At 46.3% G+C, this 20,524-nt stretch overlaps 1 protein-coding gene across 2 annotated transcripts in view; it reads left to right on the top strand.

The window, feature by feature from the left end:
• Positions 1-5,647: 5,647 nt before the first annotated feature.
• Fam120a (family with sequence similarity 120 member A) overlaps positions 5,648-20,524 on the top strand; it is an 85,644-nt gene continuing 70,767 nt past the window's right edge. For both annotated transcript variants that reach the window (XM_057788049.1, XM_057788048.1), the window contains exon 1: positions 5,648-6,210. In XM_057788049.1, coding sequence (XP_057644032.1) covers positions 5,737-6,210 — 474 coding nt within the window. In that variant the 5' untranslated portion in view covers positions 5,648-5,736. The remainder of the gene's footprint in view (positions 6,211-20,524) is intronic.

The raw sequence follows: 20,524 nt of genomic DNA, 5'->3' as shown, positions 1-20,524 counted from the left end.
AAAACTTACAAAAAACCAAAAGCCTCCATCGGATTTCTATCACTCTTGGAAATAAAATTTAATTCACTCAACCGTTCAGTAGCTGAGGGTAGTAGTGTACTTCTGAAACCTCAGTACACAAAAGGCAGAGGCTGGAGGATCAGCAGTGTGAGGCCAGCCTGGGCATTAGAGTGAGTGCCTTTCTCCAAAATCCTAGAGATTTCACCCTACATTCTACCAGGCAGCATTTATGGAACAACTAGAAAGTTCTTTCTCTAAACAGGATTACAGCACAACAGCTTCCACTGCTGCCTGGGTCACCTCTTGCAAGTTGCCTAGGGAACATACACCCCTCATTTCAAAGTCCTCAGCAACTCTTCTCTTGAGCACAGCTATTTCTGATTTGGCCCAAAGCCATCTAGACACAAGTTTGGATAGCATAATGGCTAATAAGCAAGAGAGACAACAAAAGGGGCTGTGGATGTTGCCTGGGGATGTGCTTCTATACAAACATGAGGACATGATTTCTCGTTCATGGTACCCACATAAAAACTGGGTATGGTGGGAACATTTGTTACCCCAGCATGGGATGAGTACAGACAGGTGAATCCTGGGGTTTCACTGGCCAGTTAGCCTAGCCAAAACAGGTTAAGCGGAAGTAGCCTTCTTAACAAGAGGATGGAGGTAGACAGAAGACAACCCATGCTGGTATGGGCCTCCACACACGCGTACAGGGGCAACATATACTCTCCACCCTTCCCAAAAGAAAATGTGCAGCATGAATAGTAAAAACCCAGAGACAGACACTAGGGTTCAACCTAAAGATCAGAAAAGCAAGGCAGCTAACCACTACTAGAGAGATCTTTTACCTCTACCAAATCTTCAGACTGAAGGGACAAGATCCTGTCTCTACAAACCCTCAAACTCCACCGAGTCCCTGTCTCTCCCCTTTATATTCCTCTCTCCACCCAGCCATATTGTTCCTGTCTCCGTCTCCCTAGTGCTGGGATTAAAGGCATGTGATCCTAAATGTTGGGATCACCTTTGTGTGAGCTGTTTCTCTTTTAGACAGATTTAATTGTGTGTAGTCCAGGATGGCCTTGAATTAACAGAGATCCCTCTGCTGGGATTAAAGCCACTACTCCCTGGCCTCTATGGCTGCCTAGTATGGTAACTTTGCCCTCTGATCTTCAGGCAAGCTTTATGTATTAAAACACAAATAATATACCACTATAAAAATGTCAAAAGCAGGCAGTGCTCTTTCGGTTTAAAATGTAAGTTGAAACCCTGAGAACCTAGGTCCAGCAGCAGTGCTGGCTGCTTTCGCCCATGTGGGGGACCTGTCTTACTCAGCCTGAGAAAACGGTGTCCCTGTTTAGTGGTGACACTAGTGCTTTCTCAGCAGAGTCAGCAGCTACAGCTGACCTGTTGGACAGGACCTACGGATCTGGTCACTGATTATGTCTTGCAATATTTGTGGCTTTGGAAATGAGCCTTGGTGTTGCTGAGTAGGTTATTTTTGTTTGGTCCTGGAGATACTCTGCAATTAACACAACAGCCTCTGGAAATCTGAAAGAAAGAAAAGGTAATTGACATGTCAGTTGTTTGTAGTATGTAATGCATGTTGATCAGCTGTCTCCATTCATGCTAGCTATCACAGGGCTGGAAGACCAGCCAAACAGAACTGTGAGCATGCTGGAAAGGCGCAGGGGACCAATTACAGACCTTCCACCCAAAGTTTGTAAACAATTTAATAAGTCACTCTCCTTCCTTTGTACTCCCAATATGGGATGTGGGAGGAAAACAAGAACACGGTTCTCGAAGGACAGCAACATACCCCTAAATCCCATTCATTATTCGAGGGGAAAAGGCAGAGGCCTGTTGATTCAGAAAATCTCACTACAATCCTGGTTACAGTACAGACAGACACTTCTGTTCTCTCCTTTATGTCCTGGCCTATAGAAATGGAAGTTCAGGAGCACTGGGTGGGAGTCCACAAGGTATGATGCCCAGGTAAAGAGGGATGTTGGAGAGGCTGGCTGAAGATGGCAAGAAGTGGGACAGTGGACACACGAAAAGGACACCAAACAGCCTCCACTAGTATGGACAGGCAGGTAAGGAACACCAGCAACCAGGGAAGTGCGGGGACCTTTGGCTGAGTTGGTAAATAACCCATCTTATGATAATCATTTCAGGAGTCTGTTCTTTATCTGTGCTGTGCTGTTAGTACAAGCTAAAGCCATTTAAGAGGCGGGATCCTCAATTGAGAAACCCCCTCCACAAGATCGGGCTGTAGGCAAGCCTGTAAGGCATTTTCTTAATTAGTGGGGAGGGTGCAGCCAGTAGTGGGTGGTGCCATCCCCGGGCTGGTGGTGCTGGGATGTATAAACAAACAGGTTGAGCAAGCCATGGTGAGCAAGCCAGTAAGCAGCTCTCCTCCATAGCTACTGCATGAGCTCCTGCCTGCAGGTCCCGCTGTTTGAGTTCTTGCTCCCTTCATGAAGGACTGAGAAACTGGAGTGCAAGCAAAATGAACTCCTTCTGGGCCAAGGGCCATGGTCGCGGTGTTTTAACACAGCAAGAGAAAGCCTAACTAAGACAATTGCTCAAGTTAGATTTTATACAACCTAATTTTACTTTCCTACTGGCTCAAAACTTAAAACTTTTTTGGATTTTTAAAATAACTGAAAGGGAAGATGAATTCATAGCTGTGACGAGAACAGCATTTTAACCCACCTAACTGAGGAGAAGAAAAGGCCTCCTAATCCCAGAGTAGCAGAAGCCCCCAAACAGGAAAAGCCCTAAGACTGCAGAAAAAGCCTGTGCTCTGTGGGGACTCTGAAGTAATAACCAATCAACAGGTCAGGTCTAGGCAACACTGCAGGTTCAAATCCCAAGCAGGGACTACTGTACCTATTCATAGTCACAGGGTCAAGACTTAGCTGTGGTCTGGGGTTTCTCTAATCTTGGTTGTTGACCACATGGGTAAGAAAGAGGTCTCCACCACAGTTATTGTCAATATTTTCATTAGGCATTGTGTCTCACACCTGAAATCCCAGAACTCTAGAGACTAAATCAGGAGGATTGCTGGAAATTGAGGCTGGCTGCATTTCATAGTGAATTCCAGGTTATCTCGGGCTATGAGTGAAATCCTATCTAAAGAAAATCCCCCAAACCCAATCCAAAACTCCCAAACCCAAAATGGCAATATTGTCCTGCTTTAAGTTGTAATGAATTAACCAATCAGAAACAAGTTAAAATGGAAAAGAGTTAAAAGCAAGCATTTCTCTATTAATCTACTAATTATATGTTTCTTTCTTCCTTTCTTTCTTTCTTTCTTTTTTTTTTTTTTTGGAGACAGGGTATCTCTATGTAGCAGTGGCTGTCCTGGAACTCATTATGTACAACAGACTGGCCTCGAACCCACAGATCTTCACCTGCTTCTGCAACCCGAATACTGAGATTAAAGGTGTACACACCCTAGCAAGGCCAGTAATCTTACTTTTATTTGGTAATTCGTGTGAAGCCTATGCATATGCAGTTTTAAACATTTTTATTTTTCAGTTGTTTTTTTTTCTCAATAGCTTGTTAATCTCTTCATGAAAAGTTTCTCTAATATAGCCTAAAGACCAAATGAAGAAAAAAGTCCTTTAATCATGACCCAATCACATTGTATTCTCAAGCATATAAGAAGTTGTAGCATTTATAAATAGGGCTTGCTTTTACCTTAGTATTTAAAGAATTTAAGTTTTATTTACAGTGTTGTTAGCCAAACATTCCCTCCATCACTAATCACGGGAGGAGGAAGTGAGGACAAATTCAATATTATTAGCATCTGTAGAACAACCTGGGAAGTAAAGAAAGCCAGGGTTCTCCCAGAAGGACCAGAGAGAAGGTGACACAGATTTGATGGTCCACCTCCAGAACCTTGGCGTTCCGTCTTAAGATGAAAAGTACATTTATTTCCAGAGCCATGAATACTAGCACAAACGGTTTTTTCCTTTTTTTTTTTAAATAATAAAAGCAAAAATTTTTAAAAGAAATAAAAACAAGTCAGCGGTGGCAAAGGCTGACGAAGCATGTGCAAGGCCCTGGGTTGTCCACCAGCTCTGCCCAAACAGACCAGCAAACAAGAATAAACCCAAACCTAAACAATTGGATGAAAATATGTGGACTGTAATCTTGTTAATGAAAATACAAGTGACGGAGACTCATGCCCAATCTTGTACACTAACCATGAATTCCAAAACATTTGGCTATTTCGGGGGTGTTATTATTTAGCGAGACTCTAAGTGCAACCCCACTTTCTACATAACATGGAACCCTGCCCTCATCACTAATTTAATCCGTAAGCGGCATAATTTATCGGGCTTTAAACATCCATCAAGGCTCCAACAGCGTTTTATTTACGTCACAGGGGCCCGTGCTTGAGACAAAGAATGAGGTGTTATGATCACGTTACATTGTACACATGTACGAAACGGTCAACGAATAAAAAATATTCTTTAAAAGGGGGGGCGGTGAACCCTACAGAATTCCGTTTGCCTCTTCTCGGAGACTGACGAGGGCTTTGGGTCTGCACGGACTTGGTGCTCAGCAGTTGTGCGTGATGGGTCACTCCTGTGTCTGGTGCACCCCGCTCCAGCACCGGCTTGCTCAGAAAAAGATGAGGAGCTGGAGGTAAGCAAAAACGCTCCTTTAAACTGTTTTCTTTTCTTTCTTTTTTTCTTTCTTTCTTTTTTTTGGGAGACGGGTCTCCAGTAGCCCAGACTGGCTTCCAATTAGACGGAGATGACCTTGAACTTCTGCGCCTCCCGCCTCCACTTCCAGAAGGCTGCGCGACGCGCAGGGGTCGAGCCCTGTGCTTGTGCCTGCCAGACAAGCACTGTGCCAGCCGAGCCACATCCCCAGCTCCTTCCAGACGCCCAGGCGCACTGGCAGGGACTTCGTTTCAGAACGTTTGGTCCCGGCACTGCATACGTACCGTCGCCGCCGGGGTTTAGCGGGATCCTAGCGGCCTTCTCAGGCATCCCCGAGGCAGCGCACACGTCCGGCCGTCTCCGGAGGGCGGCGCAACGCGGGGAGGCTTGCGGCTCTCGGGGAGTCTCCTTAGCCGGGCTCTGACGCGAGGCCGTCAAGTCACGGCCCGGTCCCGGGAGCGACGCCATCTTGTCGCCCCTGTCCTCCACAGCGACTCGCACTCCCAGGTTCCTGGCTCGCTCGCCCCGGCGCGCGACACACGCGGCGGAGGAGGAGCGCGAGCTGCCGGCCACGCCTCCCGAGCCCGCAGCCGCGCGCGGGGCGGGGCCGGCCTCGGAGGCCCGCGGCCTCGGGGCGCGGCCTGCACGGGCTCAGGCGCCTCCCCGAGCCCGCCCGGCCGCGGCCCCCTAAGGGCCCGACAGCCCTAACCGCGCTCCTCCTTCTCCGCCCCGCCGCCGCCCCGGGGAACCCGGCCGCAGCCCGGCGCCGCCTCTTCCGCCTTCCGCGTCCGCGCGGGCGGGCCCGACGTCAGCGCCGCCCCGCCCGGCCCAGGAGCGGCCTCGGCCTCGCAGCGCGGCGGCGGCGCAGGTCCCTCCCCAGACATGGCCCTGGGAGGTGGCAGCACATGGCGGCCTCGGCGGCCGTGAGCGCGCCCCCGGCCAGCCCCAGCCCGCCCTGAGGCTGCCCGCGCCCGCCGGCCGCGCCACGGCCCCGCCGCCCCCCGCCCCGCCGCCGCCGGCCCCGCCGCCGCCAGCGCGCGCCCGCCTCGCCGCCGCCATGGGCGTGCAGGGCTTCCAGGACTACATCGAGAAGCACTGTCCGAGCGCCGTGGTGCCGGTGGAGCTGCAGAAGCTGGCCCGGGGCAGTCTGGTGGGCGGCGGGCGGCAGCGGCCCCCGCAGACCCCGCTGCGCCTGCTGGTGGATGCCGACAACTGCCTGCACCGCCTCTACGGTGGCTTCTACACCGACTGGGTGAGCGGCGGCCAGTGGAACCACATGCTCGGCTACCTGGCGGCTCTGGCCAAGGCCTGCTTCGGCGGCAACATCGAGCTCTTCGTCTTCTTCAACGGCGCGCTCGAGAAGGCCCGGCTGCACGAGTGGGTCAAGCGGCAGGGCAACGAGCGCCAGACGGCGCAGCAGATCGTCAGCCATGTCCAGAACAAGGGCACGCCACCGCCCAAGGTCTGGTTCTTGCCACCGGTCTGCATGGCCCACTGCATCCGCCTGGCGCTCATCCGCTTCCACGTCAAGGTGCGCCTAGGGCCGGAGGGCCGGGGTCTCTCAGGGGTGGGTCTGGGGTCCCTTTGGACCCGAGTCAGAATCGGGCCTGGTGCCCTTTGGACTGGGATCCCTGCGGGCTTGGGTCGGGACTAGGGTCTGGGGTCACTTGGGCAGGGGTCAGAGTTGAGCTCCGGGCCTCTTCGTGCTTGTGTTTGCGCTGGGCCTGGAGTTGATTGGGTAGGGATCGGAGTTGAGCCTGAAGTCCCTTGGGCCAGGGTCAGAATTGGGCCCGGAGTCCCTTGGGGCAGGGTTCAAGGCTTGGCCTAGGGTCCCTTCGGGCTTGGGTTTGGGTTGGGCCTGTGGGACTTTCTTGGGCCAGAGTCAGGGCTGGACTAGTTCCGGGAAGCCCAGCCTGGCCCAGGCTGAGTCTTGGGTGCCCCTGCCTGTGGAAGGCCAGAGAGCAGGTCTCAGGGGCTCTCAGGGGGCTCTCTCGGGACACTTGCGTGCCACCGCCTGGAGCAGGATGGATGTCGGGCCTTTTAGGCCCGGCGTGGTTGAAGTCCGCCCACAGCCATTCCTCTCCACTTTCTCTCTGGTCTGCTGTGGGCCCATAGACTTGTGGATAAGACAGACACTTAGGCTGGTGGACAGACCCCCACCCCAAGTGGGACTGGTGGTGTCATCTCCAGCCTCCTCAGTCTCTTCTTTTTTGGAGGCTGGCAGGCCACCCGCTGGTTTTAGACTTAATTGTGTATGCATCTGTCGAAATTAACCCGCTCTTTCCCAGCAACAGGTTTATCTTGGAAGCATGTAGAATAAATCGTGACAGTGGATCGCCAGGGCCTTGGGGACAGGCAGATGAAAATAGTGATTGCCTCTAAAGCTGTGCGAGGGGAACCTTGTGTCTAGGCCCGTGCTGGTCTCTAATTCTGAAGGCGGACCCCCCGCTCCTCTACCTCTGAAAAAGATATTTGGAGAAATTGTCTATGGTAGAATTTTGGTATTAGATTTCGAGGTACTGTAAAATTTGATGAGATGGGATCTTGTCAGTTCTGTCTGATGTGAAGGTGCAGAACCAGGAAGAAGAATTTGGGGGTCGTTTGGCAAAGGCACAAGATTTTGAAAGCCATTTTTTCTGCTGTACAGGAAGCATTCAGTGACCTTCAGTGGGCCCCGATGGGTGGGTAAGGAGAGCTGCACGTTGTCAGAAAGCTCTGCAGCCAAAATTGGGCCAGAGGAGAATTTAAGGGCCCAGCAGTTGACTGAAAACTGAGCACCTAACTGGTCTTCAAAAGTCTGGATAGCTTGCATTTTCATGTTTTCTTTAAAACACTTATTTGGGGGGTGGGGAGGATGAGGCTGTTTGAGTTTTAACAGTTGCCTATGTCTTCCAACTTGTTCCTTTCTTTGGAAATTGAGCTGGAGTTGAAAGTTTTAGACTGTCTTCCTGATCATCCCTGCTGGCAGTGATGAGATGGTGGTAGTTAAGCCTAAAATGATTGCGGAAGTCCCACCCAGGATCCTGTTGCAATTGGTGAAGTTGTGTTTAAGTCTGTGGGTGGAGGCGGCTGGAAGAGTGGTGATTGGCCCGGGAGCGTGGCAGATACGCAGCATGTCATTTCTCAGCTAGTTCGTGTGAGAGGTAATACGTGCCTCTCACTTTTTCTCCGTAGCCTGGGGCTCTGGGAAGGGGAAAGTGGAGCCCTCCGTCTGTGATCCACCTCTAGAGGATAGCTTGAAAAAGGTCCTGGTTTAAAGTTTAGTGCTGGGAAGTAACATTTAAGACAGTGAGCTTTCTTACCTGTTTTTGCTAATGACACAAGGCTTTCTAACATTCAAGAAAACATTCAATATTCATATTAGAATATTCATTAGAATCTCTGTGTGTGTGCGTTCTTGTGTGCTTTTACCTTTTCACAAGAAATGTTGAATTCTTCTAAATTGTAACTGTTTAAAAAAAAAATCAGGATCTCATTATATAGCCCTAGCTGGCCTGGAACTATCTATGTAGACCAGAATGATTTCAAACTCACAGAGGTCCTTATGCCCCGCCTCTGCTCCTGAGGCTGAGATTTAAAGGTTACACTGTCATAACTGGCCAACTGTAACATCTTTGGGCCCTTGTGAATGCCTCTCATTCCAAGTAGGTACTTAGGATTTTGACCAATGTAGTGGGTGTTTGGAAGCTAGATTTAAGCCACATTTAAGACAGTCTAGATGCTTTTGACGGGACAAGCCTGTTGTCCCAGCGCTTGGAAAGTTGAGGCAGGAGGATCCTGAGTTTGAGGCTAGCATGGGCTTCAGGGTGAGAACCTGTGGTCTTCCTAGCAACCTCACCGTTTTGAGAAACGCCTAAGAAGTTTAGCTTTTCAAAATTTCTTAGCTGCCAAGCAGGGTATCTAGGACATTGTGTATAATGACAGGAGAATAGTGTTGTCTTTTCTGCCTGAAGGATCCTTTATGCTCTCTCTCAGCCTGCTCTAGCCTTTGCCGATGTAATTCTAGCAACCCCGGTTGTCCATTTTCTCAGCTCTGCTTGAGGAGAGAGAGCGGGTGAAGAAGAAAGTCTGCTGGAGGCAGGAGCACCATTAATAGCAAAAAGTGACAGCAGAGAGATGTGAAACTGCAGAAAGCAGACAGAATTCTGTGTGCTATTTTTAAACAAGAAAACAGCCCTGTGTAGTTGGGTATCCCTGGGAGCAGTGCAGCATTTATTCTGTGAGGATGATTTTGAGGGACTGGGAGATTGCAGGGACCCACCCGGATTTGATTCCCAGTATCCTCATAGTGATTTCCAACTATCTATAACTCCAGGGATCCAGGGGATCGGACGCCCATTTCTGACTTCCGCAGGCACCAGGTGCGAATGTGGTGTGCATAGATACAAGCAGGCATAACATTGACACACATAAATCTAAAAAAATTTTTTTAAAGTAATAATATACATGTTTTAAAAAGGATGATTTTGAGTCATAAAATTACCTTTAGTGTTCTCTGTTTAAGGGTGTGTGTGTTGGATTTTTATTTTGGATGCTCATAAAAACCTGAAACAGTATGAGCTGTCACCACATAGCTGATAGAGTGGGCGAGCAGGAAAGGCTGCCAGTGCCAGGGCTAGCAGGTGCGAGCATCTGGAAACGGGCTGGCAGTTTAGTGTACTGCGTCTGTGGCTGCTGTCTGTAGAGGTCAGAATAGGACATTGGATTTCCTGGAATTGGAGTTACAGATGGTTGTGAACCAGTATGTGGGTACTGGAAATTGAACCCTGGTTCTCTGGAAGAGCAGCCAGTGTTCACTACTGAGCCTTTTCTCTAGTGGTAGTTTCTTACTAAGCATACATGTTCTAGCAAATCCCATTAATGGGTATTTTCTTAATGAGACTTTATTCACATAAATGCTAGTATTTGGCCTGGGGGTGTAACCAGTTACTAGAGCATTACCTCATTTGTGTGAAGCCCAGGGGTCCATGCCCAGCATTGTATAAACTGGACATAGTGGTACACACCTCTAGTCTCAGTACTTGGGAGGTAAAAGCAGGAGGTTCAGATGTTCAGGGTTAACCGTGGCTGTATAACACTTAGAGGCCAGCCTAGGCTCTGTGAGACCCTGTCTTGGAAAACAAAACAAAACAAATAGCAGTTGGGGAAGTGGCTCAGTTAGTAATGCCTGCTGCACAAACAAGAGGCTCTGAAGTAGGACCACAGCACCCATAGGAGAAGCTGAGCTGGCCCCGTGCAGCCATAACTTCAGTGCTGGCAGAGTGGGCATGGGAAGATTCCCTAGGTTGCTGGCCAGTAAGTTCCCTGTTCAGTGAGAAACCCTTTTTCTCAGAGGTAGAAAGTACTTGAGGAAGGCACCCATCATTAACCTCTGGCTTCCACACATCATATGCATGTAGCTGCGCGCGCGCGCACACACACACACACACACACACACGAAGCTAGGCTCACAAAGTGTGATTCTCTTTATATGACCTTCTCTGAAAGAGAAAGCCATAGGGATGGGAGTCTAGCAAGGAAGTGGCTGTGAGAATCGAGCTCAAGAGAGGAGAGAGTGAACACTGGCCCCAGGAGTGAGCTGCTGGAGACAAGTGCAGAGCTGTGGAAGTCGTGTGCTCTTTTCTGGTGATGATAACATTTAAAAATCAAACTGTACATCAAAGCTAAATAAAAATTAATTTTGCTGTATGATAATTACTACTTTTTAAAGTTAGATAAGTGTTGGTAAAGAAATTGACACGAATACCTATGCATATATTATGTTGTGTAAAAACATTCCTATTGCAAAAATACAAAAACCATCTTTTTCACTTTTTTAGTGTTTTTTAAATAGGATATCTTTTATTTACTCTTTGACAGTTTCACATCTGTGAGCCACTCTTGGTCATCTCCATCTTCACCTCCCTCTTTCCACTCCTCTGCCTTTACTAGTGTTTTATAAATTGGTGGGGAGCTATAATTTCCTGTCATATTTATTTAGAGAAATCCCTTTTGGTTTAGAGAATGCTTCTTTGATAGAGTAATAACTATGTTTTTAAATTACTTTCACATTTATTTATTTGTGGTGGTGGGTTGTGTGTGTTGGGGGCACATGTGGAAGTCAGAGGACAATTGGATAGACTTGGCTGCAGGTGCCTTTGCTTGCTGGGCCTCCTCGCTGGGCCTAGGTGCATGTTTTGCAGTTAGTGGCTCTCTGTGACCATTAGAAGTTGGCTTATACTTGAGATAATTTTCTTGTGGACCTTACACAGCATTACTTGAACTTGGCATTTGCTGGTCACTGAGAGAGTAGCCTTTGTGTGCCTTGAGTCATGGTAACCTTTGAAGCCTCAGGGAGTGACCTGTGTTTATTTGAAAATCTTGGTGACATTAATTCACTGGTATTGTCTAAACACCTCTCCTATCAGACTGGAGGTGTAGGTGTGAAAGTTTATCCTGAGGTTCCTCAGACCTCATCCTGAGTTCCTTCCAGTGGGGCTTTGGTAATTCAGTACTCTGGTCTGTTTATGCAGAGCTTACACAAAATAGTGTTCCTGTTTTCAACCAAGAAAACACACTTTAGGGCTGATGATCTTGCGGCGAGGAGTAACCAGTGTCAGCCTGGATGCTTACTGGTCCTTGTTCACATTCGCTCCGTTCGTTGTTTGGTACTCAGTATCTTACTGGCCAATTTACATGGGGAGAAGCAGCATCTACTGGCTTAGCTACAAATGGGGACTTTGCACCCTGCAGAGGGAAGTGCAGGCTAAAGTCAAAAGTCCAGTTCCATTGTATGAGTACTTTAGGGGTGTGCCTAGTGCTCACGCCCTGGGAGCAGGTTTTTTGCAGTTACAATAGGAGCAGCAGGGTTTCTATGTAGAAGAAAATCATGCATCATTAGATCCACGGAACTAAGAGCCACCACGTCCAGCGGCACGAAAGTTATGCAGAGCTGTGCATCCACATTTCCAGATAGCCAGATTTTTCAAGTAAACCAGAAATCCACATTCTATTCAAAGTTATTCTACTTAAGAACTGTCAAGCCAAGCAAAACAGTACTCTAGGCCAGATTCAGCTCTTGAGCACCGGTGTGTCTGAGCTCTGATTGTTATCTGTTGTCCTCATCCAAGTCTCTTTTCCAGAGTCCCACTGTCTCTTCCCACCTTGAGCTCTCTTCAGTGGTCAAAACAATTCAGACTTTCCCTAAAGGCCAAAGGCTGTGGGGTTTCCTTGTTACATGTTCTTTTTCCTGGTGTCCACTGTCATGTGAGGAGTATCCCATCCACATGCTCATAATGCCTGACACAGGCCAATCTCTCACGGCATGTCTTGTCTCCCTGACCTACAGACCAGTGGTCCCCTCCTCCCTTCCACCAGCCAGATTTGTTCTCCACACTCCACACCCCACCAGCTATTATGTCTTTAACTTGCCTCTTGGTTTCTCACTTTGAATTTCTGATTTCATTGTTGTTCTACCAGAGCTCAGCCCTGATAAGAAGTGCCAACCCCTTCAAAGCCTGTGTTCTGTATTTCTTTCTGGATGTCTTCCCCTTGCCTTCTACCTTTCCTTTTCCCAAGTCTGCAGTTTTAATTTCACCCATACAGGTGTGAGCCTCAAGATCACTCCCATCAGTCTTCACCGCTTCAGAGTCACCTGACCGTTCCATCCCCTCTTCCCCCCACAAGTCCCTACACTAATGACAGTCTTTCTCACCTCTTCCTCTTCCTCATTCCCAGCATCCCTGACATAGAAGGCAACCACACAGCTGCTCTGCAAACCCGTTGGCAGGTTCTGAAACCAAATTTTTGGCTATTTATTGGCATTTAAGAAGTGATATAGACTCAAATACAACCAGAATCTAGAAGTGTGAGACATACTAGGAACCAGTAGCATTTCCTGTTGGTAGGTCAGCGTGACCTCGAGCTTCCACAGTTACCCCAGGTCATTCATCGTTCACACCCTGTAGAGCAGCCTACCACATCTTCAGGGAGGCCTCTTGTCGTGTTCAGACTTGACTAAAGCCATTAAGAGTCCAGCTCTGTTCAGACTTGTAGACCCTTCTGCAGCCCTGGCCATTATATCTCCTGCTTCATGGTTTGTACCATCCCTACCTTATTTATCTGTTTACTTTTGATTCTATTACCCATCTTTTCTGATTTCTGTCTCACTTAAGTTTGTCAAACTTACACTCTCTTCAAAGCCTGTCTCAATACCACCTTGCTTCTTGGGGTATGTGTGTGTACCCATGTGTGTGCATTTGGAGGCCCGAGCAGGACTTGGGTATCTTCCTGTATTAGTGACCACCTAACTGCTTAGAGACTGGGTCTCTCAGTGAGCTGGCAGCTTGTTTTGGTTAGGCTAGGTTGGCTCATTTTTGCCCTTCAAAACTGGGTTACAGATGTGTGCAACTGTGAGTCCTGGGGATTTGACCTCAGGTCCTTATGCTTGCAGAACAAGCATTCTTACCCACTGGGCCATTTTCACAGTCCCAACATTCACTTAAACAAACAAACAAACAAAACCAGGGTCTCACTGGGTAGCCCTGGTTGGCCTGGAACTCCCAGAAATTTGCCTATGTCTGTCTCTGGTGTGTTGAAATTAAAGGCATGTACCACTATGCCAGGCTTTGTTTTTTTCTATGTAGAATTGTCTGGTCCAGAACTTGCTATGCAGACTAGGCTGATGTTGGCCTCACAAGTGCTGGGTTAAAAGTTTGTACCACTATGCCAACATTCACCCTTTAAAATTAAAATATTTACTATGTTCTTTTATATAGCCAGAAAAATTTTATTTTCTTTCAATATTTGGGTCAATATCCATTTATTAAAATGTGTTTTCTTGGGGCTGGAGAGATGGCTCAGTGGTTAAGAGCATTGCTTGCTCTTCCAAAGGTCCTGAGTTCAATTCCTGGCAACCACATGGTGGCTCACAACCATCTGTAATGATGTCTGGTGCCCTCTTCTGGCCTGCAGACATACAGACCGAATATTGTATACATAATAAATAAATTAATTAAAAATAAAATGTGTTTTCTTACGTTTTCTTTTCTGTTTCCAAGGGCTTATATAAGGAAAGGTATTTTAGAACGATTAGGCTATTTTCTGGGATTTGTAGACAGAATTTCAAAACAAGAAACAAGCAAACAAAACAAACCAACAAAAAGCCCCCAAATCAATTAGACATAGAAATGAACCAGAGTTTGGGTCTGGAGCCATGGCCCAGTGGTTAAGGAGCACATACTGTTCTCACAGAGGACCTGAGTTCTGATAGCACCCACATCTATCTAGCAGCTCTCAACTGCCTGTAACTCCAGCTTCAGGGCGTTTAACATCCCTCTGTCCTTCTCACTCATGCAGGTATATACATGTATACATAAGTAAATAACAAAAATATCTTTAAAAATAAACGAACCAGAATTAACATACAATGTTTTAAAATTTTCCAGGTGGCTGTGTAGCTTATCATTTATTTTGCTTCCCCCCCCCTCCCCCTATGGAAAGTAAGTTTATGAGGACCTTGGCTGTCATCAAGCTCCTAGAACAATCCCTGGCTTATTGTAGTTGTTTACAGATTACCTGCTAAGTGTGGCACACCCAACACTGCAGCTTCCTCCTGAAGGCTGTGTGATAGGAGGAAGTAGAATTTTTTTTCAGCCCAGAGTCAGTTAATTCCAAAGGTGACTGACTGAGCTCATCCCAGCCACCTGGTGCCTGGGTTTTATCTTACAATAATCCTTTTATGCTTCTTAACTCAAGATGTACTCTGTTGAGAAGGCATAAAAGAGGACTGTGTAGGTAAACTGGCTGCTCCTGCTGCTTTCTTTCTCGTTGCTCCTGATTTGAGGCGTTATGGGGGAAGTGTGGGCTGAGCTGCCATTGAGAGACAGCTCCATTTGTGCCCTGGCCATTTGGTATTTATTTTGCTGTTGTCTCAGAAAAAAACAAAAACAGCAACAACAACAACAACAAAAAACCAAACAAACTGTTTTTTTGGGGGAAAGAATGGATCCACCATGCTCTTGTCATTTTGCCAGTTAGTATAGTGCAGTAACAGGAGGTACCAGCCAGAGGGCTGATCCCTGAGGTCCAGTGTGCTTCTGTCTTTGGAACTAGAGCCCATCCACGAAGTGACAGGTCCACTGAGACAGCTGGGGCTTCTCTAGATCCTGCCCAGAGTGTATGACTTTGTAAACATTACTGTGGTAAATTGTATCAATTTAAAATTCTTTTTTTTTGGAACTCTTAAAATTAAGTTTTGGTATTTCAAATTTTGGGATGAATTTAAAATCTTGTCATTTATTTGTTTATCTAGATGCAAGATGTTAACTGAGTCTTTAGGTGCATGTCACTGCACCCAGCTTAGAGTTAGTTTAACAAAATAATTCTATTAAGTTTTAGCCGAGCCATTTGGAGGTTTTTATAATTGGCTATTTTAAATAGAATCCTTGTGAAAATACTATGATGTCTCTTGCCAGGTTTTTTAATTTTTAAAAAATAAAATATTTAACTTTCATTTCTTTTATATCTACTCCCTTGTTTTTGTTTTTGTTTTGTTTTGTTTTTAAGAAGGGAAAGGAAGCAAATTTATTACCACATAAGCATTGATTCAAACTGCAGTTGTGTAACAAACAACCTGCTAAAGGAATTGAAAGGGGGAAATCATACCCTTTGGTTGTCTTTTTACAATTATAGTATGGTACACATAATTTGCCGCCTTAACTATTTTTTCTGCATATACATGTGTGTAGTGTACATTCTTGTGTGAGCACATGTGTATGTGTACATGTGAACACCAGGTGATGTTGAGTATCAATCATCTTTTACCGATCTTCACCTTCTGTGTTGAGGTGCAGGATGTCTCCTACCTCAGGACTCCACTAGTTTAGCTAGCCAGCTTGCTCCAGCAATCTCAGCTCCACCTTCCGATCACCATAATTACACATGAGCCACCGTGCACCCTCACAGTTACGTGGGCGTGGGAGATGGGCAATTGCCAGGCAGGCAGGCGCTTTAACCTGGTGAGCCACCCCCCCAGCCCTGATGTTGTGTCTTTTTGGGGAACTGCTATGCTGTTGTTCACACTTGCTGTACCGCTTTATGTTCTTACGCATGCTTGCCTGTGCTTCTTGTCTGTTTTTGAACAGCAGCCATCCTACTTAGTATGGTTACTTGGGTGTAGTTTGCATTTCCCTAATAACTTGCCAAAGTTGTGCATCTTTTTGATGTCACTCCTTTTGGAATTCTGGCCTAACTCAAACAAATACTTTTAATTGCTTTTAGGACCATTGCCTTCTATTCTTGTGGAATAAATGAGGTCTGTAAGATCTGCTTTGTCAGTTGTGATTGCAGTTTCCCTAGAGGGAGAGATTGTAATGAATGCTATTACAGTTATATCTCCCCTTTAAAGTCAGAAACAATAACCCACCTCACCAGACTGGAATTGACAATTGGATTCGATTTGTGAGTTGGACGAGGGCAGGAACAGAAGCCAGGAGTGAGTTTCACCACCTAATACTTACAGGCTGGACTTCTGTGGGCCTATGTCAAAGCTTGTTGCTTTATCTTATAAGCAGAAGAATTCAGGTTCATAAACATCCTCTATGACCAGACTAACTTGTATCTTCTCGGTTGGCTGGAGGATGGGTTAATTATTCCATGAGCTATCATACACTGTGTTTTTCTCTATGACATGTCCTGGTTTACTTAAGAAGTGCCTGAAACATTTCAAGTGTTATCTGAAACGATTATGTGGGGTTCACATGCAGTGTGTCTAATCATCCCAGCTTCCCTGTGATGAACACGGAGGTACATCAGTATTAAGTGGGCAATTTACCACCTGCTTAGCAGGGGCCTATGACTGTGCTTTCCCTATAGTTTAGGAGCTAGTGACAGCGCTGCCCCCAGGGCTGTCTCTGTGGCTGCTTTTCACAATTTATAGTAATAATACTTGCTAGCTAATCTTGGAAACTTTAAGTCATTGTTCTTTATAAAATCAACTTTGACTTATTTGTCCCTCTTGTTTTAATGTGTCTGTGTGTCACTTGTGTGCTTGGTGCCCATGGAAGCCAGAAGAGGGCATTGGATCCTCTGGAACGGAGTTATAGATCGTTGTATGTACTGGGAACCAAATTCTGGTTCTCTGGAAGAACAGCCAGTGGTCTCAATATCTGAGCCATCTCGTCAGCTTATTTATTTTTTAGTTTGTCTAGTGCCAAATTAACCCAAAATTCTGTAGTAGATTGATAGTAGAATAAAAATAATCATCCTAAGCTAAGAAGGTACTTTCTTGACAGTGAAACCAGTACATTTTGCTGCCACTTAAACCTTTCATCATTAGCCTTGCATGCCTTGTTTCTTGGGAGGGTTTGTAGCTCTCACCTGCTGGCTCAGGCAGGCATCTTGTGTGGGTCACTGGCCTTGCACTCAGCTGGAGCTGAAGAAGATTGTTTCTTTGAGTGTGTGCAGGAGTTTTGAATTGGAGTTTCACTTCCTTGGTGGGAAGCTTGCCCCACTTCTAACACAGCAGGCGGTCTCAGTGACTTCTGGCACGGGATTTCCAATGATGAAGCAGCTCAAATCCAAGTCTAAACCTTAGAGATGGGTTCTCTCTGAGGAGCTCTGAAGGCTTAGTTCTTTTGTTTTATGCTTTCTGGGGTTAACGGTAACAATATTTTCAACGTTGCATCTCATAGACTTCTTTGTTCATTTATTGTTTTTGTTTTTTTTAGAGACAGGGTTTTTCTGTGTAACTCACTCTGTAGATCAGGCTGGCCTCAAACTCTTAGATTCACCTGCCACTGCCTCCTGAGTGTGCCACCACCACCACCTGGATTCTCATTATTTATTAGTGTGTGTGTGTGTGTGTGTGTGTGTGTGTGTGTGTGTGGTTTTTTTGAGTCAGGATTTCTCTGTATAGCTCTGGATATCCTGGAACTCACTTTGTAGAACTCAGAGATCCACCTGCCTCTGCTTCCCAAGTGCTAGGTTTAAAAGGGTACACTACCACTGCCCAGCTATTTGTTATTTTTTAAGAAAGGGCCCTGCTATGTAACCTATACTGTCCTTGAACTTTCCATGCCTTGGCACACTGAATGATGAGATTATAGACATCTGCCACAAACTTGGCCACATACGTTTCCCCTTGTTGGGATTTGAGTATCTATCTGTGTGAGTATGTGCGCAGGTGTATGAACCAGAAAAGCATGTTGGTGCTTTCTCTAAGCACTCTGCCTGTTCCTTTCCAGGCAGGGTCTCTCCTTACACCCGGGTCTCCTTGGCCAGGCTAGAAACCAGCAAAGGGCAACAGTTTTCCTGTCTCTGTCACACTCTGCCCAGGGTGGGGGGTGGGTGGAGTTAGGGCTGCAGGCATTTGTGAGAATGCTGGCTTCTCATTTGGGTGCTTGGGTTCAACTCTGGTCCTCACTATTGCAGAGCAAGCACTCTTCATTTCTGGCCTCAAGCTTCACAATGTTTATTCACTCCTAAAAATGAAATTAACAAATTTATGGAGCTATAAATATACAAATTTTATTTTATTGCTCCCAGGCACATCCTGGGAAGAGTAAAAGCAGGAGAAAAGGAAAAAGTAATGGAGTCCTGATCACCAGAAGAGGATGGCTCCTGTTTGTCCTACTCTGGCTTCAGAGCACTGAAGCTCTAGGACTTAGTTTGTATGTGTATGTACATATGTTTGAGTATGTGTGTGCACATGTATGCGTGTGTATGTGGAGGCCAGTGGTCTATGTTCAGTGTGTTCCTTTTGCTTTTGAGATGGGGTCTCACTGAAGCTAGAGTTCATCAATATGGCTGGTGAGCTCCCGGGCATCCTCCTGCCTCTTCCTTCCTCCCTAGTGTTGGGATTACAGAAGTTCTTTTACATGAGTTCTGGAGATCCCAGCTCAGGTTCTTGTGCATGTTTAGCATGCACATCACCAGAGCCACCTTCCCAGACCTTAATTTAAAATTTTACGAAAATATAATCCAATTTATTTAGAGACAGCTGAGGCTGTCCTTGATCTCTTGGCTGTCCTGTTACCACTTCCCAAGTAATGGGGTCACAGGCAGATGCCACCGTGCTGTTTCTTCTTTTTTTTTCTTTCTTTAAAAATATTTATTTATTTATTATGTATACAATATTCTGTCTGTGTGTATGCCTGCAGGCCATCAGAGGGCACCAGACCCCATTACAGATAGATGGTTGTGAGCCACCATGTGGTTGCTGGGAATTGAACTCAGGACCTTTGGAAGAGCAGGCACTGCTCTTAACCTCTGAGCCATCTCTCCAGCCCCTCCCCTTTCTTCATTGTTATGTTTGGATGAATGACTACCTGTGGTGTGGCACTCTTTCTTACTCCCGCTCAGACCTCCTGTCTGCTGTTTTCACTCTAATCACATCTTCTGCCAGGTCTTTTATCAACCATCATTACCTTAAAGCTTGAGAACTGTGTATTTGTCCACTGTGAACATAATTACCATTCATTCATCAGTTAGTCCTGGTTAAAGGCTGGAAGCAGGTAGTGGGATAAGGGCCTAACATATGCAAGGCCCTGGATTCTATCCTAGCACTACTACAAAATAAAAAAAAAAAAAATAATAGTCCTATTAGAAAGAAGCATACCCTTTAGTCCACTCTCTGCTGTTGACTTTGTGCAGATTCTTAAATTTTATGGGTCTGTCTCTACAAAAAACAAGGACCTCTGCTCTCACACATTTTATATTAGAGAAGGCTTGTTGTCTGACACGCGGGAAGCAGAGACCGAGAAATGCCATATCTTGTGAGTTCCCAGGGATTCTTAAGTTGCAGATTAGCAGCAGCTGGCGCAGTGGCAGGAATGATTGGCAGTAGTTCCCCATTAGCATCTTCCTCCACCCCAGCAGAATTCTTTGTTTGTTCTCAACACTGGTCTTTAGATTAGCATTTAAAAGCAAAGTGCAGCTGGGTATGATTATGTAGGCCTGCAATACCAGCACTTGGTAGGCTGAGGCAGGAGGATTGCAAGTTTGAGGTTATCCTAAAAAAACCACAGTGAGATCCTGCCTCAAAGGAACAACAAAATCTAGTGTATTAAAAAGTGCACAAACTTTAGTAATCCACCCCAACTCTAATTTGCAAATGATTAACAATATTGTAATTCTTCCACAAAGGCAGATAGAGCACTAAACAAATAGCCGGCTGCAGCAGATTTATGATTGGCTGCAGTGGATACAGTATGAACGTGGAGGTTCTTGTCTTTTGTAGTGGGCTGCTTTGTAGTGGGACTGTTCTTTTTTTTCTTGTTGTGGTAGTACTGGGATGGACCTGAGGGCTTGTACCGGTTACCTTCATCCAGCCACCAGCCTTCCCAGGCCTTAACCAGGCTGTTTTTGTGTTCTCTCTCTCTCCCTCCCTTCCTCTCCCTCTCCTCTCTCTCCCTCCCTCCCTCTTCTCTCTCTCTCTCCCTCCCTCCCTCTTCTCTCTCTCTCTCCCTCCCTCCCTCTTCTCTCTCTCTCCCTCCCTCCCTCTTCTCTCTCTCTCCCTCCCTCCCTCTTCTCTCTCTCTCTCCCTTCCTCCCTCCCTCTCCCTCCCTCCCTCTCTCTCCCTCTCCCCCCCTCAGAAAGTTGTTCACACATAATTCCACTACCCTGATACAACCCTATTGGGCCTTTCCCTTTCCAGTCTGTTTCAGACACAGTTTTGCTATCTATAATTATCATTATATTGTGTTCTAATATGATTAATGTTTTAATGAAACTTCCCTTAAGTTTTTCCAAAAAAACATTGTAGTGACTGTTTCATAATTTCAGTTTGGTTTTCTCCTGTAGGAGTTATTATGATTCTTTTCATGGCTCAAAATCTAATGATTTTTATTTGGTAGATTAGCTTTTAG

The sequence above is a fragment of the Chionomys nivalis genome, chromosome 13, assembly GCF_950005125.1.
Source record: "Chionomys nivalis chromosome 13, mChiNiv1.1, whole genome shotgun sequence".
NCBI classification, from domain to species: Eukaryota; Metazoa; Chordata; class Mammalia; order Rodentia; family Cricetidae; genus Chionomys; species Chionomys nivalis.
This window is presented reverse-complemented; position numbering and strand designations above follow the sequence as displayed.